The following is a 20,454-nucleotide window of genomic DNA, read 5'->3' on the forward strand; positions in this document are numbered from 1 at the left end:
TTGACACGGCGGGCAGCGCCCCCTGCGAGGTGACGGCGGTGGAGCAGGACTCGTTCGCCATCCTGCCCGTGACCACGCCGCTCTGCGACCTCGTCAGGGCCGCCCTGGCCAAGCTCGGCTACTCCGCCACCGACGCCGTCAACGCCAAAGGTGAGATTCGAACCCCCTACCCCATGCCACCAACGCCCTGGGTTCTCTTCTCTCTCTCTCTCTCTCGTGTGTGTGTGTGTGTGTGTGTGTGTGTGGAGTGTGTGTGTGGAGTGTGTACCACCTTAGCTAACTCGCAAAAGGTCAGAATTGAACCCTCAGCCCACCCCCTAGTCATCATCCCGCATGTGCGTGTGTGTGTGTGTGTGTAGAGTTCACCTTTGCCAACTCGGCCACTGACGCCATTCACGCCAAAGATGAGATTCGAACCTCCAGTGTGTGTGTGTGTGTAGAGTTCACCTTTGCCAACTCGGCCACTGACGCCATTGACGCCAAAGATGAGATTCGAACCTCCTGCCCCATACTACCACCAATCCCCGGGTCCTTTTCTCTTGTGTTTGTGTAGCGTGTGTCTTGGCCAACTCGGCCCTCCTTTATTGTGAGGATTGAACCGCCAGCCCCCTAGTCCTCTTCTCGTGTATGTATGTGTGTGTGTGCGTGTGTGTAGAGTTCACCTTAGCCAACTCCGCCTCCAACAGCGTCAACGTCAAAGGTGAGATTCGAACCCACAGCCCCCTCCTATCCTAATCCTCCTATTGTATGTTCACCGTAGCTGACTCGGCCACCGACGCCGTCAAATGCGTCGAAGGTGATTGAACTCAGTCCTCTTGCACTTCAGCCACCTCGGCCGCTGACGTCGTCAACGGTGACGGTTAGAATCGAACCCCAAGTCCTCTCCTCATGTGTAGCGTGCAGTTTAGCCATCTCGGCAACCGCCAAAAGGTTAGCACGTATATGCGCTGTGACAAGACGTCTTAGTGAATAAATGAATAGATAAGACTTGAACAGCCCAGTCTGAGTCTTGTCATGTTTGTAGCATGCTCTGTAGCGAGCTTGCTCACCGACGCCGTCAGCAGAATCGAACCTTCAGTCCTCTTCTCGTGTGTATAACGTGCACCTTAGCCAACTCGGCTGCCGCCAAACGTGAGACTTGAACCCGGCCTTGTCATGTGTGTTGCATGCACTTCAGTGATATCTGCAACCTGCGCCGTCAACGTGCCAAAGGTAAGATTTGAACCCAGTCCCCCTTGTGTACAGCATGCGTTTTTAGCCCACCCGGTCATTGACGCTGTCAACGCGCCAAAGGTAAGAATTGAACCCAGTCCTTTCAGGTGTAGCATGCACTGTAGCGAGTTCGGCCATCGACGCCGTCAGCATAGCGAACGTGAGGATTGAACCCCAGTTCTGTTGTGTGTAGCATGCGCTTTAGCCCACTCGGCCACTGACGCCGTCAACGCACCAAAGGTAAGAATTGAACCCAGTCCTTTCGTATATACTTGCACCTTAGCGAGTTCGGCCATCGATGCCGTCAAAGCGGCAGAGGTAAGAATTGAACCCCAGTCCTCTTGTATGTGGCATAAAGTTGATAATTCAACCCAGTTCTGTTATGTGTAGCATGCACCTTAGGCCACTCACTAACGCTGTGAACGCAAAAAGTGAGACTTGAACCCAGAACTCTCACGTGCCGGAAGAAAGAGCCGCAGCATAAACGGTAAAGCGTTGGACTTGTGCAGGAGCCAGTTGCATTGCTCGGACGGAAGAGCCTAGTATGGTCGTAACCCGCTACTAACTGTGTGTAGTATGGAACTGACCAACGGCGTAGTTCAGTCAACGTAGGCATTTTAGTCACGTGTTAACAGTCAAAACGTTAGAACCAAGCAATGCAACTGGCACCTGGCCCGGTGTTCACTGGTGACCAGGGTTCGAGGCCCCGTCACGGCATGGTGTTGTGTCCCTTGTGAAAGACACCTGACTTCCTTTTTACCTCACCCCACCTTACTGTGAATGAAGGCACCTGACACTTTGGTTGGGGAAGGTTAATCCTTTCACCGCCAATCAATTCAGAGTACAAAATTCCCTTGAGGTATAAACACAGAAAAGACAGTGGCTAAGAACAGCTGGGGATTCCCCCTGCGATGTATAGAAAATACGGCCTATCCTACCACCGAGCATTAAGAGCAGTAGGTTCATGGATAACAGACCAATGAATGGCCACCTTTCAGTGACATGGGACCTCTACCACGCTTGTGTATAAATGCGGGCTTGGCGGTGAAAGGGTTAAATCAGCGGATTTAGAGGATTGGGCCCCGCCCTCCTATACCGAGCCATGGTGCCAGCTGCATTGCTTGGTTCTAACCTTTTGACAGTTACACGTGACTAAAATGCCTACGTTGACCGAACTGCGCCATTGGTCAGTTCTTCCATGCTACACACAGTTAGTAGCGGGTTACGACCATACTAGGCTCTTCCGTCCGAGCAATGCAGCTGGCTCCTGGACACAGTGGGTGGGAATTCACTGTCCCCATGGTTGCCAAAGGCTATGGGACCTATAACCTTTTAAGCTACGAGTAACCTCTCGTAGTCAGCACGCAATTTTGCGAATTCAGCCACCAACGCTGTCAGCGCACCAAAAATGAGAATTGAGCCCAGTCCTCTCGTGTGTAGCATGCACGCACGCACGTGCACCCTAAAGAACCCATGGCAACAAGAAAATTGTCCTCTGGCCAGAATTATGCAGTATAATCCATACACACGTGTGTGTTTGTGTGTATGCGTGCGTGTGTATGCGCGTTTGAGACAGAAGCTTAACAAAAACGACATGGGAAACGAATTATGAGCGCATAAAGGTTGCTGTCGGTCCAGTTAGGCATCCTGTTGTGCAAATGAATCGATGTTTGTAAAGCGATTAGGGCTTGGTCTCTGATCGGGTATAGGCGCGAAATAAGTATTCATATCAACCATTCAGTCCAGTTTGTGTGTGTGTGGGTGGGTGTGTGAGGGGGAGGGGGGGCGGCCGGGGTGGTGGTGAGGAGGGCAGAATATGGGACATTTTGTTTTCTATATTTCGATATATAAAATCTTGGATATCACGTATGAACCATGTAGAAAGCCTGGTATTGCCAGTGAACCATGTAAAAAATCAGGATAGGAACCATGTAGTTATCAGGACATCACCCCTGAACCATGTAGAAATCAGGTTATCACCCCTGAACCATGTAGAAATCAGGTTATCACCCCTGAACCATGTACAAATCAGGTTATCACCCTTGAACCATGTAGAAATCAGGTTATCACCCCTGAACCATGTAGTCATCAGGACATCACCCCTGAACCATGTAGAAATCAGGATATCACCCCTGAACCATGTAGAAATCAGGTTATCACCCCTGAACCATGTAGAAATCAGGTTATCACCCCTGAACCATGTAGTCATCAGGACATCACCCCTGAACCATGTAGAAATCAGGATATCACCCCTGAACCATGTAGAAATCAGGTTATCACCCCTGAACCATGTAGAAATCAGGTTATCACCCCTGAACCAGGACATCAACCATGAACCGTGCAGAAATCAGGACATCAACCATGAACCCTGTAGAAATCGGGATATCACCAGTGAACCATGTTGAAACCTGGATAAGAACAATGTCGGTATCAGGACATGAGTCATGAACCATGTAGAAATCGGGTTATCACCCCTGAACCATGTAGAAATCAGGTTATCACCCCTGAACCATGTAGAAATCGGGTTATCACCCCTGAACCATGTAGAAATCAGGTTATCACCCCTGAACCATGTAGAAATCAGGATATCACCCCTGAACCATGTAGAAATCAGGTTATCACCCCTGAACCATGTACAAATCAGGACATCACCCCTGAACCATGTAGAAATCAGGTTATCACCCCTGAACCATGTAGTCATCAGGACATCACCCCTGAACCATGTAGAAATCAGGTTATCTCCCCTGAACCATGTAGAAATCAGGTTATCTCCCCTGAACCATGTAGAAATCAGGTTATCACCCCTGAACCATGTAGAAATCAGGTTATCACCCCTGAACCATGTAGAAATCAGGTTATCTCCCCTGAACCATGTAGAAATCAGGTTATCACCCCAGAACCATGTAGAAATCAGGTTATCTCCCCTGAACCATGTAGAAATCAGACATCAGCCATGAATCTTGTAGAAATCGTGATATGAACCATGTGGAAATCAGGACATCACCTCTGAACCATGTAGAAATCGTGATATGAACCATGTGGAAATCAGGACATCACCCCTGAACCATGTAGAAATCGTGATATGAACCATGTGGAAATCAGGACATCACCCCTGAACCGTGTAGAAATCGTGATATGAACCATGTAGAAATCAGGACATCACCCCTGAACCATGTAGAAATCGTGATATGAACCATGTAGAAATCAGGACATCACCCCTGAACCATGTAGAAATCGTGATATGAACCATGTGGAGATCAGGACATAGACCCTGAACCGTGTAGAAATCGTGATATGAACCATGTGGAAATCAGGACATCACCCCTGAACCGTGTAGAAATCGTGATATGAACCATGTGGAAATCAGGACATCACCCCTGAACCATGTAGAAATCGTGATATGAACCATGTGGAAATCAGGACATTGACCCTGAACCATGTAGAAATCGTGATATGAACCATGTAGAAATCAGGACATCACCCCTGAACCATGTAGAAATCGTGATATGAACCATGTGGAAATCAGGACATCACCTCTGAACCATGTAGAAATCGTGATACGAACCATGTGGAAATCAGGACATCACCCCTGAACCGTGTAGAAATCGTGATATGAACCATGTGGAAATCAGGACATCACCCCTGAACCATGTAGAAATCGTGATATGAACCATGTGGAAATCAGGACATCACCTCTGAACCATGTAGAAATCGTGATATGAACCATGTAGAAATCAGGACATCACCCCTGAACCATGTAGAAATCGTGATATGAACCATGTGGAAATCAGGACATCACCCCTGAACCATGTAGAAATCGTGATATGAACCATGTGGAAATCAGGACATTGACCCTGAACCATGTAGAAATCGTGATATGAACCATGTGGAAATCAGGACATTGACCCTGAACCGTGTAGAAATCGTGATATGAACCATATAGAAATCAGGATATCACCCCTGAACCATGTAGAAATCGGGCTATGAACTGTGTAGAAACAGGAAATCAGCCATGAACCATAGCTAGAAAGCACGATATCCCCCGTGAGTGAACCTTCATGCAGAAATAAAGATATCTTCCATGAACAACGGGATTTTGTCCACGAACTTTTTACAGGCAGAATATCGCCTGTGAGCCTTGTGCACAAAGCACAGACTGTTCGCCACTTCAAAAGGAAATAAAAAGGCCCGTAATTTTCCATGCGGGATAATCAGATGATCTGGTTTAGATGTTTTATTCAAAGTGGAAAACTTAAGTAAAACTCTATGCTTGGGCTGTGAAGAAAAGTGAACAGCTAGCGCAGAGAAAAGCCCCCTTCCACTGGTGGTGTTTTACAGATATAACCCACACACGCTAAAAAAAAAAAAATCGAAATAGGATTTCAAGATGAGAGAGCCAGCCATTGGTTTGGGGACATAAACTGGTGGGATTTCGTCCCCAAATGTTTCAGTTCTTTATCGGGAGAGGATCATGGAGATTGTAGTCTTTATGTGCCGTGGGTGTTTTTTTTTTTGTTTTTTTTTGGTTTTTTTTCCTTTTTTTTTTTCTTTGTGTTGGGTTTTTTTGTGTCTTATCTGCTGTGTTACTGTTGTGCTTGACCTTTGTTTTTGCACACTCACAATACAATACAGTACAAGTAGTAATCCGCGTGTGGGGGGTGGGTAGGGGGGTGGGGGTGGTGCGGGTGTGTGCTGATTATCTGGTTGTGGTTTTCCGCAATTCATCTTTATTCTTATCTTATCTGTCTATTATAATTAATGTGCAGTATAGTAGGCTGTGTTTATAATTGTATTCAAATAATGTTTCTTAATTCTTTCTGTTTTTACACTAAGAATACTAGTTATTACCTGCAGTGTGTGGATGTATGTATGAAACGATGTGTGTGATATTTTTTACATTTGTATCTTAGTAATATTCGTAAAAGCTGTTGTTGACTTTTACAGTTACGGTCCCCATGTTGTTTACTTGTCTATGTTGTGATAATGCACCTGACCAAATTTCTCCAGTTGGAGATAATAAAGTTATTCTTATCTTATCTTACAGTACAATATGATACAAGAAAGTACGATGCGACACAATACAATATATTTCTTCTATACACTACAATACGTCTCAATAAAATACCATACTATAACATACAATAAAATTCTTCTTTATTGACCCATTATGGAAATTAAATGTTTGGATTTCAGCGCCTTACCATCAATTAAGTCTTGAAAGAATGACTTTCAAATCAACACGTAAAGCTCTGCATATAATTTACATATCATTAACAGTTGGCATTCACTCCGGGTCAATGGATGTGAATGATTTACTGTTGTATGGTGATTTAGTTCATTCACACTGTGGTCTGTGCCAAGCGTGACGATCGGTACACATGCACTGTCTGGTTGATCCCAGGTGTGATCATCGGTACACATGCACTCTTGGTTTGCGTTTGGTGTGGTGATGACGATGAATATTATTATCATCATTAGTAGTAGTATCATTAGCTCTCTTCATACGAACGGCGAAAGAGACGACGTTAACAGCGCTTCACCCCAATTACCATCATCAAAATATTGCAAGCGGATGGCTCTTATACTGAAGAGGTGAATGTTGCCAAAGAATACCACAGTTCTGACGACGGAAGCTAAAGGTTGGGTCATTCAGACACCCACTGGACATCCGAGGGGTCTGTGTAGAGGAGAAGAGAGGAATGGCCGTACTGAGTGAGTTAGTACGGATTATTTTATAGCGCTTATCCTTGGGTCGGAGAGCGAACGTTCAAAGTGCCCTTTCCAAACACCAGGAATTTGTTTGCACAACAGGCTGCCTACATGGGTCGAGTCGACTGGTGCAGCTGCCTTTAAGGATGGGTACAGACGTACCGCTGTCCCGCGACGGTCGGTACACGCGCACCGCTGTAAGGGATGGGTACAGATGTACCGCTGTCCAGTTGAGATCAGTAGGCCTACACGAGTCCTGTTGTTAGTCGTGGGTACATATGTACAGCGGTCCCGTGACGGTCGGTACACGATCCCTGCTGTTAAGAATGGGTACAAAGGTACTCGCGCACCGTTGTTTGGGATGGGTACAGATGTACCGCTGTCTCGTAGCGGTCGGTGCGCGCGCACCGTGTAAGGGGCGGGTGCAGATGCACCGCTGTCCTGTGGCGGCCGGTACACGCGCACCGTTGTTTGTTTTTGTGTGTGGCAGGTGCCATTCAGCTGAAGAACTGGAAGCCTCTGTCGTTTGACGTCATCACTGACGACAAGGAAGCCACTATCGATGACATCCTGAGGGAGCTGAAAGAGTACACCCTTCGCATTCGTCTGTCCAGGTGGGTGTGTGTGTGTGTGTGTCTTTGCTCTGTGTGTGTGTGTGTGTGTGTTTCGCCCACCCCCTGCCCCCCACCACGCCCCTCAACGCCATCCACTCTCAACGGCAAGGGGGCGCTTCCAGCCGTGTGTGAGCGAGCTCTTCTCACATCTCTTTTTTGTTGTTGTTGTTGTGGTTGGTCTGCTGTGCTGCTCTTTTGCACTCACTCTTCTTCCACTTCCTTCCTCCTCCCCCCCACACCCCCAGCCCTCCACGCCACACACCCCACACACACACACGCACACATCCTCTTCCCACACACCCCACACATGCACTCTCGCACCCTCACACACCCACACACACACACACACACACACACCATTCCACACACACACACACACACACACGCACACATCCTCTTCCCACACACCCCGCACATACACACACACACACACACACACACACACCATTCCACCCTTCCCCCCGCCCCCTCCTCCACACACACACTCCCACTGCCCCACACACTCACAACCACCCACACACTCCCACACACATTTTCACACCCACCCACACTTTCACATCCACCCACCCACATTTTCACACCCACCCACACACACTCTAACATCCACTCCCGAAGACGGAGTGTGGCTACGTGAATGGCAGGGTTAAAATATTTTGTTAAAAAAAAGGCGGGGAGGGAGGAGTGGGCTATAGGGAGGAGGGTGTGTGTGGGGGGGGTCATGACAGAAAAATTCTGTTCCGTGGTTCACCGTGGGCCCCATGGCGGTGGTGGCAGAGTTGGGTCAGACAAGGCGTTGGACCTGTGTTCACCACTCATCTAGGGGGCACGGAGTTAACAACGTGCGTGTCTTGGGTTCGAGGCTTCTGGTGGTGGTGATTTGTATTTGTATTCGTATTTCTTTTTATCACAACAGATTTCTCTGTGTGAAATTCGGGCTGCTCTCCCCAGGGAGAGCGCGTCGCTACACTACAGCGCCACCCTTTTTTTTTTTCTTTTTTTTTTTTTTTTTTTTTTCCTGCGTGCAGTTTTATTTGTTTTTCCCATCACAGTGGATTTTTCTACATAATTTTGCCAGGAACAACACTTTTGTTGCCGTGGGTTCTTTTACGTGCGCTAAGTGCATGCTGCACACGGGACCTCGGTTTATCGTCTCATCCGAATGACTAGCGTCCAAACCACCACTCAAGGCCTAGTGGAGGGGGAGAAAATATCGGCGGCTGTGCCGTGATTCGAACCAGCGCGCTCAGATTCTCTCGCTTCCTAGGCGGACGCGTTACCTCTAGGCCATCACTCCCCCTTGGGGAGAAGGGCACTGGGCACTGGCTCCGAGTTTCCTCGTGTCCAACCCACCCGAGGTGTGTGTGTGTGATTGGGTGCACTTGACTTGGGATGGGGAAGGTTTGAAAATGTATAAGATATAATAATAAATAAATAAATAAAGGAGAGGGGGGAGGGCAATAATTATCCACAATTCTTTCCCCTCCAGACGGAATGAGTAATGTTCACAACTACAAGGCGTGGACGTTCACTCCGTCAGTCCCACAGAGGAGTAGGGAGAGAGGAGGAAGAAGTGTAGATATTTGCAAAAACAAAAAAACAAACAAACAACAAACAAACAAAAAAAGTAAAACAAACAAACAAAACAACAAAAAACAAAAACAAAAAAACAAACAAACAACAAACAAAAAAAGTAAAACAAAACAACAAAAAACAAAAACAAAAAACAAACAAACAAACAAACAAACAAAACTGCGGAGGTTAGAGAACAGGTGCCCGCGTTTCCTGTGCTGACTCGTGCACACAGCTGGTGTGGCTTTTACTGTCTGGATGGTCGTGAAAGGCTGTCTGAGGTTTGACTTCTTGTTTTAATAGATCAGCAGTGGATTAATAGACGTGTGAGCTGTGAATTCACTGCCCGGTTGGCTGTTAAAGTCCATCGGACCTAAAACTTTTTTTCTTTTTTCTTTTTTGACTCACTTGTGTAAACAAAGTGAGTCTATGTTTTAACCCGGTGTTCGGTTGTCTGTGTGTGTGTGTGTGTGTGTCTGTGTGCCCGTGGTAAACTTTAACATTGACATTTTCTCTGCAACTACTTTGTCAGTTGACACCAAATTTGGCATAAAAATAGGAAAAATTCAGTTCTTTCCAGTCATCTTGTTTAAAACAATATTGCGCTTCTGGGATGGGCACAAAAAAAAAAGAATGAAGCCTAATTATATGCAAACTGCATTTACTGTTATATTTATATTTTTTGTATTCTCTAAACTTGGCACTTTGATCTGATATTCTGACCCAACAGCTAGAGCAGTCATTATCATTTTTTGTTCAAACAGGAACTTCTTTTGCTAAGCATGGAAGTTTTACTTATTTTGCAAACGTTTTGGTGCAGATAGTAAAAAAAAGGGAAATTACTCTGTAATGCTAGGGGAGTTAATTTGCTTTAAACTGATCTTTCTCATCTTAAATATTACATTTTGAAATTATACTCAATACATAAAAAGCTTGGATTTTTTTTTTAAAGTGTATCACAAGTGAGTCTTGAAGGCCTTGCCTCTCTTGTTTAATATACAGCAGTGGATTAATTAGACGCATGAGCTGTGAATTCACCACCCAGAAGGCCGTTAAAAGTCTGTTGAACCTTAAACTTTTTTTGTTCTTTTTTAATATACAGCAGTGGATTAATGGACATATGAGCTGTGAATTCACCGCCCAGATGGCCGTTAAAGTCTATCGGACCTTAAACTTTTTTTTAATATAATTTTTGGCATGAGTATACACGAGTTGATGAACAAACGTGGGAGCTGTTACCCAGGAGTGTCAGTAAGCTTGAAGTCGCCCAGTGTTTCATGTTGTTTACAGTTGTAAACTCGACTGGATTTCACTGTAGCTTGATGAAGCCTTTTGTACACGAAAGTGTGTCTTCACAAGTGACTGAGAACGTTGATGTTTTTGACTTTTTTGCATTCATTATCAGTTGTTTCGCTTGTCAGTTTAACGACTTCTCTTTTACGAAGTCCTTTAAGTAATTTCCTGTAACTGTATTTAGAGGGGGTGTTTTTTGTTTGTTTGTTTTGTTTTTCTTCCAAATTTCACCCACATTTTTACCCTCATTTGCCCAGTTTCCCCCAACCCTCCATTCATCCACATCTCCCACCCCTTCTAACCGATAATGCTCAGATGTATTCATAAATACTTTAACAAAATGTCTTCAATCACCGATATGTGTGACGGGACATTAAACAAAAATTCCTCCTCGACTGGATTAACAGTGTCTCTTTGCTGGGCGTTCTTTGGGGACACCACAACGTGTCTTTGTGCCATGCTTGCAGCGCTCATTATGTCTGTGTGTGTCTTCCTTTCTGTTTATCTTTGTCTCTGTGTGTGTCTGTGTGTGTGTGTGTGTTTCTCTCTCTCTCTCTCACTTCCCCATTCTTTCTTTTCTGTGTTGCAGTTCCTCTCTCTCTCTCTCTCTCTCTCTCTCTCTCTCTCTCTCTCTCTCTCTCTCTCTCTCTTCATCTCTCACATTTTTCTCGGTCTCTCCCCTTCCTTCTCTTTCAGCCCCCCTTTCTGCCTTTCTCTCTTTCTCTCTCTCTCCTTTTTCTTCTTTCTCTCCCTCACCCTTCCCCTACCCCTCTCCCTCACCATCGTCCTACTTCCTCTTCCTGTCTCTTCTGTCTGTCTCTCTCTCTCTCTTCCTCCTTTCTCTTTCTCTCTCTCTCCCTCCTTTCTCTCTCTCTCTTTCAGCCCATCCCACTTTCCTTGTAGATCTCCCTCACTCTGTTGTGTGGGACGGGACAGGGGATGTTTTTGGTATCTGGTTATCTGAACATGTTCACCGTGAGCTTGGCACACTTGTTGTGCATGGATATGATCAGGACACAGTATGACACTCGGGTATTCGTGTGGACCTTGGAATTGATGTGACGATCTCCCTCTTCTGAGTAACAGTGCTGCGAAGGTGTGTAGCGTGCTGTTGCTTGTGTGTGTGTGTGTGTGTGTGTGCGTGTGTGTGCGCGCGCGCGTGTGTGTGTGACCCAGACAGTGGTACATTCTGTTTTCTCCGTTTTTCGATGATCGATGAACGATGATGGTTAGGGCTGACAAAAGGTGCCGTTTAGGATTGCGACTGTTTGACAAGGCTGCGCTTTCATAATGTAAGATATATATATATATATATATTTATATATAGTTATATCCTGGCATCAACCAGGCTGAGAGATACAGACACCTGCAGTGTCGGCCAGGAGAAGTCGATTGATCAACACACTCCAAAGACGCATCCGTGAAGCGGATGATGACCTTCGACTGTGTGGTCCCAGTCCGCCTGCCCGCTTGAGCCCATAGCACACACTCGGCTGGCCACGAACTGAAAATATATTTAAAAAAAATAAAAAAGTAAAAGGTGGTAGGTGAGGAGGGAGGGGTGGAGGGAGACCTGATGAGGGGATCGAACCTGCTTCTTCCAGTTGTCGGATCGCGAAGTGAACCACTTTGCCACGACAGGTGGTAGGTTTTAGTTCTGTTAGCGTGATATGCTTCTTCTTCTTCTTCTTCTTCTTCTTCTTCCTCTTCTTCTTCTTCTTTGGATTATCCTTTTGACTAGAAATCTATTTCCGGGTAGAAGAAAGAAAAAGATAGTATGGCAGAGGTTGACTACAAATACATCGTTGTAACGACTGTGCCATTGTCTTGTAACAAGGAAAACACACACACACAGACACACACACACACACACACACACACATTCACACACACACACACACACACACACACACACACACACACACACACACACACGCACACACACAAACACACACACACACACACGCGCACACACACATTTTTTTCTTTTTCTTTTTTTTTTTTTTTTAAGAATAAGAATAAAGGCTTGATTCCCCCTCCCCCACCCACCCCACCCCCTTTTTTTTTTCTTTTTCAAAGGAGAAAGACTTGATGCCTTACATTTTTCAACGCCTAACACAATACACTTTATCTACACCTCAGAGAATAGTGCACAATTTCAAACACACGTGTTCCGATGAACAGCTTCAAAAAGCGATGTTACAGCCAAAAGATTACACTAATTCAGCGGTTTATAAACGAACGATAACTGGGGTTGTTGTTGGTTTTGGGGGTGGTTATTTTTTCATTGTAAAAAGAAGAGATAAATGAAAAGAAGTGCACTCGCAAGAAAAACACCTATGGGACTGGAGCTCCTTATAGGCTGCATACACCGCTGTTTCGGAGAAGAGGAAAAAGTGTTATTTCACTATGTCCTCGGGAAGAAATGTGTGCACGTTCCCAAGTGACAGCGAATGAGGCATTGCGCGCAGATTTTCCTGCATAGTAATCCACAACAAATATTTTATTTATTCATTGTTATTCACAGGGGAAGTTGAATGTCGGCATATCCCTCCTAGACAGATAAATCAAGTCGGATAAAAATGTCATTAAGTAATAGAGAATAATCAGTCGTAAGTGTTGTAAAAAGCAGAATCATGGAACTGAGAAGTACAGATCGCGTGGAATGTCAGTTGGAAGGGATTTTCGTGGAAGATGCAACATAATTAGAAGTACAAACATCAAAATCAGCGGGACAAGGTCAGAAATAGTGAAGAAATTCAAGTACTTTGGCTCCATCATATCGGACGAAGGTTCAAAACCTCAGATCGTGGCGGCAAGGATGGCACAAACAGCAGCTGTGATAGCAAGACTCCAAACCATCTGGAGAGACAAGAACATGGGCCTGCGTGCCAAGATTCATCTCTTGCGCTTCCTTGTCCTGTCAGTCTTCCTCTAAGTCCTGCGAAACTTGGACGCTCTCAGCGACGGGCGCAATAGCCGAGTGGTTAAAGCGTTGGGCTTTCAGTCTGAGGGTCCCAGGTTCGAATCACGGTGACGGCGTCCTGGTGGGTAAAGGGTGGAGATTTTTACGATCTCCCAGGTCAACATATGTGCAGACCTGCTAGTGCCTGAACCCCCTTCGTGTGTATATGCAAGCAGAAGATCAAATACGGCACGTTAAAGATCCTGTAATCCATGTCAGCGTTCGGTGGGTTATGGAAACAAGAACATACCCAGCATGCACACCCCCGAAAACGGAGTATGGCTGCCTACATGGCGGGGTGAAAACGGTCATACACGTAAAAGCCCACTCGTGTGCATACGAGTGAACGCAGAAGAAGAAGGACGCTCTCAACAGACAGACAGACAGATCCTGGCAACAGAAATAAGATGCTTTCAGAAAGATCTTGGGAATCCACTACTCATGTCATGCGACAAACGGAGATGTCTGCAGCAATGTTCAACAATCAGTAGAACCTCGTGATAACCTCTGAGTCGTCAATAAACGGAAAAAAATGAAGTGGTACAGACATGTTTCCCACTCAACAGGACTTGGAAAGACCATCTTGCAAGGGACAGTCAGAGAAAGCCGCAGACGACGGGCGCAATAGCCGAGTGGTTAAAGCGTTGGACTGTCAATCTGAGGGTCCCGGGTTCGAATCACGGTGATGGCGCCTGGTGGGTAAAGGGTAGAGATTTTTACGATCTCCCAGGTCAACATATGTGCAGACCTGCTTAGTGCCTGAACCCCCTTCGTGTATATATGCAAGCAGAAGATCAAATACGGCACGTTAAAGATCCTGTAATCCATGTCAGCGTTCGGTGGGTTATGGAAACAAGAACATACCCAGCATGCACACCCCCGAAAACGGAGTATGGCTGCCTACATGGCGGGGTAAAAACGGTCATACACGTAAAAGCCCACTCGTGTGCATACGAGTGAACGTGGGAGTTGCAGCCCACGAACGCAGAAGAAGAAGAAGAAAGCCGCAGACGTGGAAGACGTGAGAAGAGGTGGGAAGACATCCAGGAATGGATCTGACTATAACTGCAACGGGGCAGTGGACAGCTATGAATCCGGCGGAATTTCAGAGAGCGGTGGAGGACAGGGACAGGGGGAGGAGAGTGATGGTGGCGATGTCTTCACTGATGCCCCAACATCAGCAGAGATCAAGGTGAAGGTGACAGGCAGTGGGAAGTCTTCTTTTGGGGAGTGAGTGTTTGGGGGGTGGAGTGGAGGGGGGGGGGGGGGCATAGAAGATACGTATTGGCGCTGCATATGACATTTCTTTAGAATTTCACCAGAACCACTTCCAGGTGTACCCCTTCACTGGACACCAGATGGAAAAGCACGAGGAAGACCAAGGGAGACTTAATGCAGAACGGTTGCAAAACAAAACTGAAGGAGAACAGCTATATCTATGCGGGAACAGGTGTCATTGTTCAGACTCGGGCCATAACCACCGAAACGAACCACTTGCACACAAAATTCCGCATTGGTCAGCTCAGCACGGTGCCCCTGTGGGGACTGACAGCCAGACAACAGATCACCTGCTGCAGTCCTGCCCCCCTCCATGAGGTGCTCAGGAGGAGGAACAGCCCCGACCCAACTCCACTGACCCGGAAGCTCTACTACGGCTGTGTGGAGGACCTGCAGTGTACAGCTGCCTTCGTCGCGGAGACTGGGGTGCCCTTCTGAAGAACAAGTAGAAACAGGAACAGCTATATCTGGAGGGACGTGGGAGGGAGGGGTGGGCGGGGAGGGGTGGGGGATGATGCTGAGGCAGCTCAAGGCAGGCAGCATTGGAGTTCTGATGGCGTGCTTGTGTGCCACAGGGCAGCAAGAGGATTAAGACGGTGTTTCAAGACAAGTTCGGTGTTAACGACGGTAATAGACCACGCAAGGAACACGCTCTTTTACATCCTGCCCTCTGCCCGAAAGAGGTACTTCAGCATAAGAAGCAAACTGAACAAAAGGAAATAAAAGCACATACATTATATATGACTACAACCAACCTCCATGCTTTCCGATTACCCACCCCTTTACCTGCAGTCTAGCGCAGAACATTGTTGGTAGATGAAATATTATGACTTAGAAGTTCAGTTTTGGAGCGTTCATGGAATTCTGGGATATATGGTAGATAAAATGTTATGACTCAGAAATGCATTGTTGGAGCGTTCACGGCATTCTTAGGATTATTGTAGATGAAACATTATGACTACAGACAATGTTGGAGCTTTCACGGATTTCTGAGATATACTGTAGATGTAATATTATGACTTAGAAGTACAGACAGTATTGGAACGTTCACGAAATTCTGAGATTTACGAAAGATGGAATATTATGACTTTGAAGTTCAGACAGTGTTTGAGTGCTCACGGAATTCTGAGATTTGCGGTTGGTGATATATTGTGACTTCGAAGTAAAGGTAATGTTAGAACGTTCGCGGAATTCAGAGATTTATGGTCGATGAAATATTATGACTTAGAAGTACAGACAGTGTTTGATGGTGGAAAAACAAACAAGCAGATGCAATATTATGACACATAAGTATATAGTGTTGGAAAGTTAACAGAATGGTGAGGTTGACTGATTATGGGAAACCAACTAGGAGATGAAATATGACATTGAAGTACGTGTTGGAAAGTTTAGGGAATGGTGAGATTTATTGATGGTGGGAAACAACGGTGGGATGAAATAGTATGGCATTGAAGTACAGCGTTGAAAAGTTTAGGGAATGGTGAGACAGATTGATCGTGGGAAAGAACCAGGAGATGAAATAGTATGGCATTGAAGTACAGCGTTGAAAAGTTTAGGGAATGGTAAGACAGATTGATCGTGGGAAAGAGCCAGGAGATGAAATAGCATGGCATTGAAGTACAGCGTTGAAAAGTTTAGGGAATGGTGAGACAGATTGATCGTGGGAAAGAGCCAGGAGATGAAATAGCATGGCATTGAAGTACAGCGTTGAAAAGTTTAGGGAATGGTGAGACTGATTGATCGTGGGAAAGAACCAGGAGATGAAATAGTATGGCATTGAAGTACAGCGTTGAAAAGTTTAGGGAATGGTGAGACAGATTGATCGTGGGAAAGAACCAGGAGATGAAATAGCATGGCATTGAAGTACAGCGTTGAAAAGTTTAGGGAATGGTGAGACTGATTGATCGTGGGAAAGAACCAGGAGATGAAATAGTATGGCATTGAAGTACAGCGTTGAAAAGTTTAGGGAATGGTGAGACTGATTGATCGTGGGAAAGAACCAGGAGATGAAATAGTATGGCATTGAAGTACAGCGTTGAAAAGTTTAGGGAATGGTGAGACAGATTGATCGTGGGAAAGAACCAGGAGATGAAATAGTATGGCATTGAAGTACAGCGTTGAAAAGTTTAGGGAATGGTGAGACTGATTGATCGTGGGAAAGAACCAGGAGATGAAATAGTATGGCATTGAAGTACAGCGTTGAAAAGTTTAGGGAATGGTGAGACTGATTGATCGTGGGAAAGAACCAGGAGATGAAATATTATGACAAAGAAGGACAGTGTTGGAAAGTTGACAGAATGATGAGACTGAATGGTGGGAAACAAGCAGGAGATGAATTATTATGACATAGAAATACGGTATTGGAGAAATGACAGAATAGCGAGGCTGATGATGAGAAAACAAAGAACAACGTGTCGCTGGAATGATGACTGTGTTGCCAGAGGTATGTCTGTGATGTCTAGGTCTCAGCAGATGTGTATTCACTCTCTGTCTCTCTCTCTGTCTCTCTCTCTCTCTGTCTGTCTCTCTCTCTCTCCCTCTCTGTCTCTCTCTCTCTCTCTCTCTCTCTCTCTCTCTCTCTCTCTCTGTCTTTCTTTGTTTCTGTCTGTGTCTGTCTTTCCCTCCATCTCCCTCTCTCTCTCTCTCTCTCTCTCTCTCTCTCTCTCTCTCCTTCTCTCTCTCTCCTTCCCTCCTTCAACAAAAGAAATGATTCATTTTGGACCGAGAGTGGATAGAACAAAAACAGAGAAAAAAACAACGAGTGACAGTCTTCCTTGTAAGATGAAGACCAGGAAGACTGCTCAAAAGGCTTAAAACTGATCAGATCTGCTTTGGTGGCTCTCTCTCTCTCTCTCTCTCTCTCTCTCTGTGTCTCTCTCTCTCTCTCTCTCTCTCTCTCTCTCTCTCTCTCGCGCGCGCGCGCGAACAAACGTGAAACAAACAAAACTCAGTTGTGTTATTCTTTCAGAAAGAATAGAATACAAATAAACCATCACGTTGACAATGAAATGATAGCGTTGGATACATTTAATTGGATTTATACTGGGAGTGAACACAAACTATTCCATTTCTGTGGCATGGAGTACCGAAAACATTCCCTGTATTTTAGTACACAGTTTTCTTTCCCCCCAAGTATTGTTCTAAGTACGCACAGTTCTTTGTTTGACTGTTCTGACTCAGTGACCAAAATTAGTGTATATTTTGATATTACATATTTGTATTTATATTTGTATTGCTTTTTATCACAACATATTTCTCTGTGTGAAACTCGGGCTGCTCTCCCCAGGGAGAGCGCGGCGCTACACTACAGCGCCACCCCTTTTTTTTTTCTTTTCTTTTTTTTCCTGCGTGCAGTTTTATTTGTTTTTCCTATCGAAAAACAATATATAAAGTTGTCTGGGTTTTTGGTTGGTCTAGCTGGTTTGTGATTATGGGCTCTCTGTGTAGAATAAGCAAAAAATCAACCAAACAAAGTCCTCGAGAAGACACAACCAGTTTCTTCTCTTCCATGTATTGTTCTGAGTATGCACAGTTCTTTGTCTGACTTCTGATTCCTAAAAGAAACCCAGTGTATACTGGAATAATATAGATATGTGTAGAGTTGTCTGGATTTTTGGTTGGTCTAGCTGGTTTGCAAGTACGGGTTCCTTGTGTGGGATAAGCAAACAATCAACAAAGCAAAGTCTTCGAGAACACACATAAAATCAAATCAGCGATAAATAACGATAGTTCAGTTATTGATAAACAGAAAAAACTTTATGCGTGCACAAGCGATAGGAACTGCCCTCTTATGGACGTGAAGTCAGGAGTGCTAAAATCTAAAACATCAAACATGATGTGCACTTGTCAGGAAAACATCATGCTCGTTTTTCAAACCACTTAATTCTCAAGTTTTGGGGTTTTTTTTTGTTGATGTCACAGGTTAGTCTTAAGCTACTTATAATTGTGTACAGCCACAGATTTGTAAGTAGAAAATTGAGCGATTTCTTATTGTGTACAGTGATAGATTTGTTGCCATGAAATGTCGATACTTTTTTTGTGTGATTTTGGCGTTGCTGTTTGTTTGGGGTGGTGTTTTATCATACTGGGTTGTTTTTTTTTTCTGTTTCCATATTGTAAAGTTTTGGATTGCTGTCACTGAGTAGCAGACCTTGTTATGGTTCATAAGTTGTTGTTTTTTGTGTCTGTTAACTGCGTTAGGGGGTCTTTATTTTTGCCTTTTTTCTTTTCTTTTTTTTCTTATTTAGTGTTGTGCGAGCATGAAGTGAGGGATACTTCATTGGGACACCAGCAGAGAGAGGTGTTTTTGTATTGTGTGTCCATACAGTTGTGGGAAATCTTGTGTGTGTGTGTGTGTGTGTGTGTGTGTGTGTGTGGAAATGATGATTACGTGTCTGTGTGTTTGGATGGAAATTATGAATATGATGATTATCTGTCGGCTTTGAGGACAAATAAACGATGTAACTGAAGCTGTGACCGTTTCAACCGAGGTGTGTTTGTTCATCTTTTCTGCACACGGAGTGGTCTGCATGACATTTTCTCGGATTTTTCCCCCTCGTATGCCCCCAGCTTTCAATAAATAGATGAATGAATAGATCATATATTTGTTGTTCAGAAACCTTTGTGGGGGTGCGGGGGGGTGGAAGTCAGAATTAAAGAATGAAATAAATAAATAAATAAATAAATAAACAATTCACATGATATTTGTTGTTCAGAAACCTTTATTGGGAGGGGGGTGGGCGGGGTCAGAATTTGATAAATAAATAATTCCCTGGATATTTTTTGTTCAGAAAGCATTACTGGTTGGAAAGAACCGAATTCCAGATGACAAGATATGTACAGACAAAAGGAGAAGTTTGAACCTAATTTCCAGGATACTTGTTGCTCAAAAAACTTTATGGTGGGGAAAAGTCAGAATTCCATATCACAAGATACAGGCAGACAGGAGGAGATGTTGGTAGCTAAGCTTTCCATACCGAGTGGCTTGATTAAGATGTTCAGTGCAGAGCAGAAAATGATAGAAAAGATGCCAGTTTATTGTGCACAATTTTCAGGGAAATATAGTCTTCATATTGACTGATCTGGTCATTGGTCTGGATCTTTTTCAGTTTCTTTTGTTGATTTTTTATAAATGAAATCTCACCAGAGCTGGACTTGATAAGGTGCAGCTGTGAACGCCAAGAAATATGAAATATATCGTCAACTGAGTAAATTTCTGTTGATGTAGAAGCAAAATCAGACGCACCAGTAACAAAATCCATAAGAGTCATGATTTTTTAAATATTAGAATTAGAAAGAAAAGGTGCACGATATTATTGTTAGAAAGAAAAGATACACGATATTATTGTTTTTGTTTGTGCTGGGCAGAAGAGTTACTGATATCGTGAAGCTTATGTTGTAGTTTAATATTACCATTATTTTCGTTTACGATTAGCTGGAGCAGCAGCAGCATAAGCAGGATTATCTTTGATATGACAGAAAAAGAATATTCATATTCATAAATCGTTCTCTGTGGCATCTGAAAGATATCATTATCTCTTTTTTCTGACTCTCTTCCCTTTTTCCAAGTGACCACAAGAGAGAGAAAATATATGACAATGTAATAGACCAGTCCCGTGTATCTTGGCTGCGGGGGGTGTGGGAGATTCACCTTTAAGATGAGACGATTGTTGCCTTTGGCTCCCTGACCCCCACCACCCATGTCATGCAGGCCAGTCCAGGGTGCTAGCCCTCCACTTGGTGTTTCAGAGGGGGCAGAGGGGGTGGGGCGGGGGGCTTGATGTCAGTGTCAGGTGACCTGGACGTCTTGTTGCT

At 44.7% G+C, this 20,454-nt stretch overlaps 1 protein-coding gene across 1 annotated transcript in view; it reads left to right on the forward strand.

Moving 5' to 3' along the window:
- LOC143276866 (uncharacterized) overlaps positions 1–20,454 on the forward strand; it is a 206,714-nt gene that overhangs the window by 177,978 nt on the left and 8,282 nt on the right. The window contains exons 3-4 of the mRNA XM_076581523.1: positions 1–150; positions 7,412–7,535. The exon at positions 1–150 is cut by the window's left edge and continues 51 nt beyond it. Coding sequence (XP_076437638.1) covers positions 1–150; positions 7,412–7,535 — 274 coding nt within the window. The remainder of the gene's footprint in view (positions 151–7,411; positions 7,536–20,454) is intronic.

This window comes from Babylonia areolata, chromosome 33 (genome assembly GCF_041734735.1).
Source record: "Babylonia areolata isolate BAREFJ2019XMU chromosome 33, ASM4173473v1, whole genome shotgun sequence".
In the NCBI taxonomy this organism is placed as follows: domain Eukaryota; kingdom Metazoa; phylum Mollusca; class Gastropoda; order Neogastropoda; family Buccinidae; genus Babylonia; species Babylonia areolata.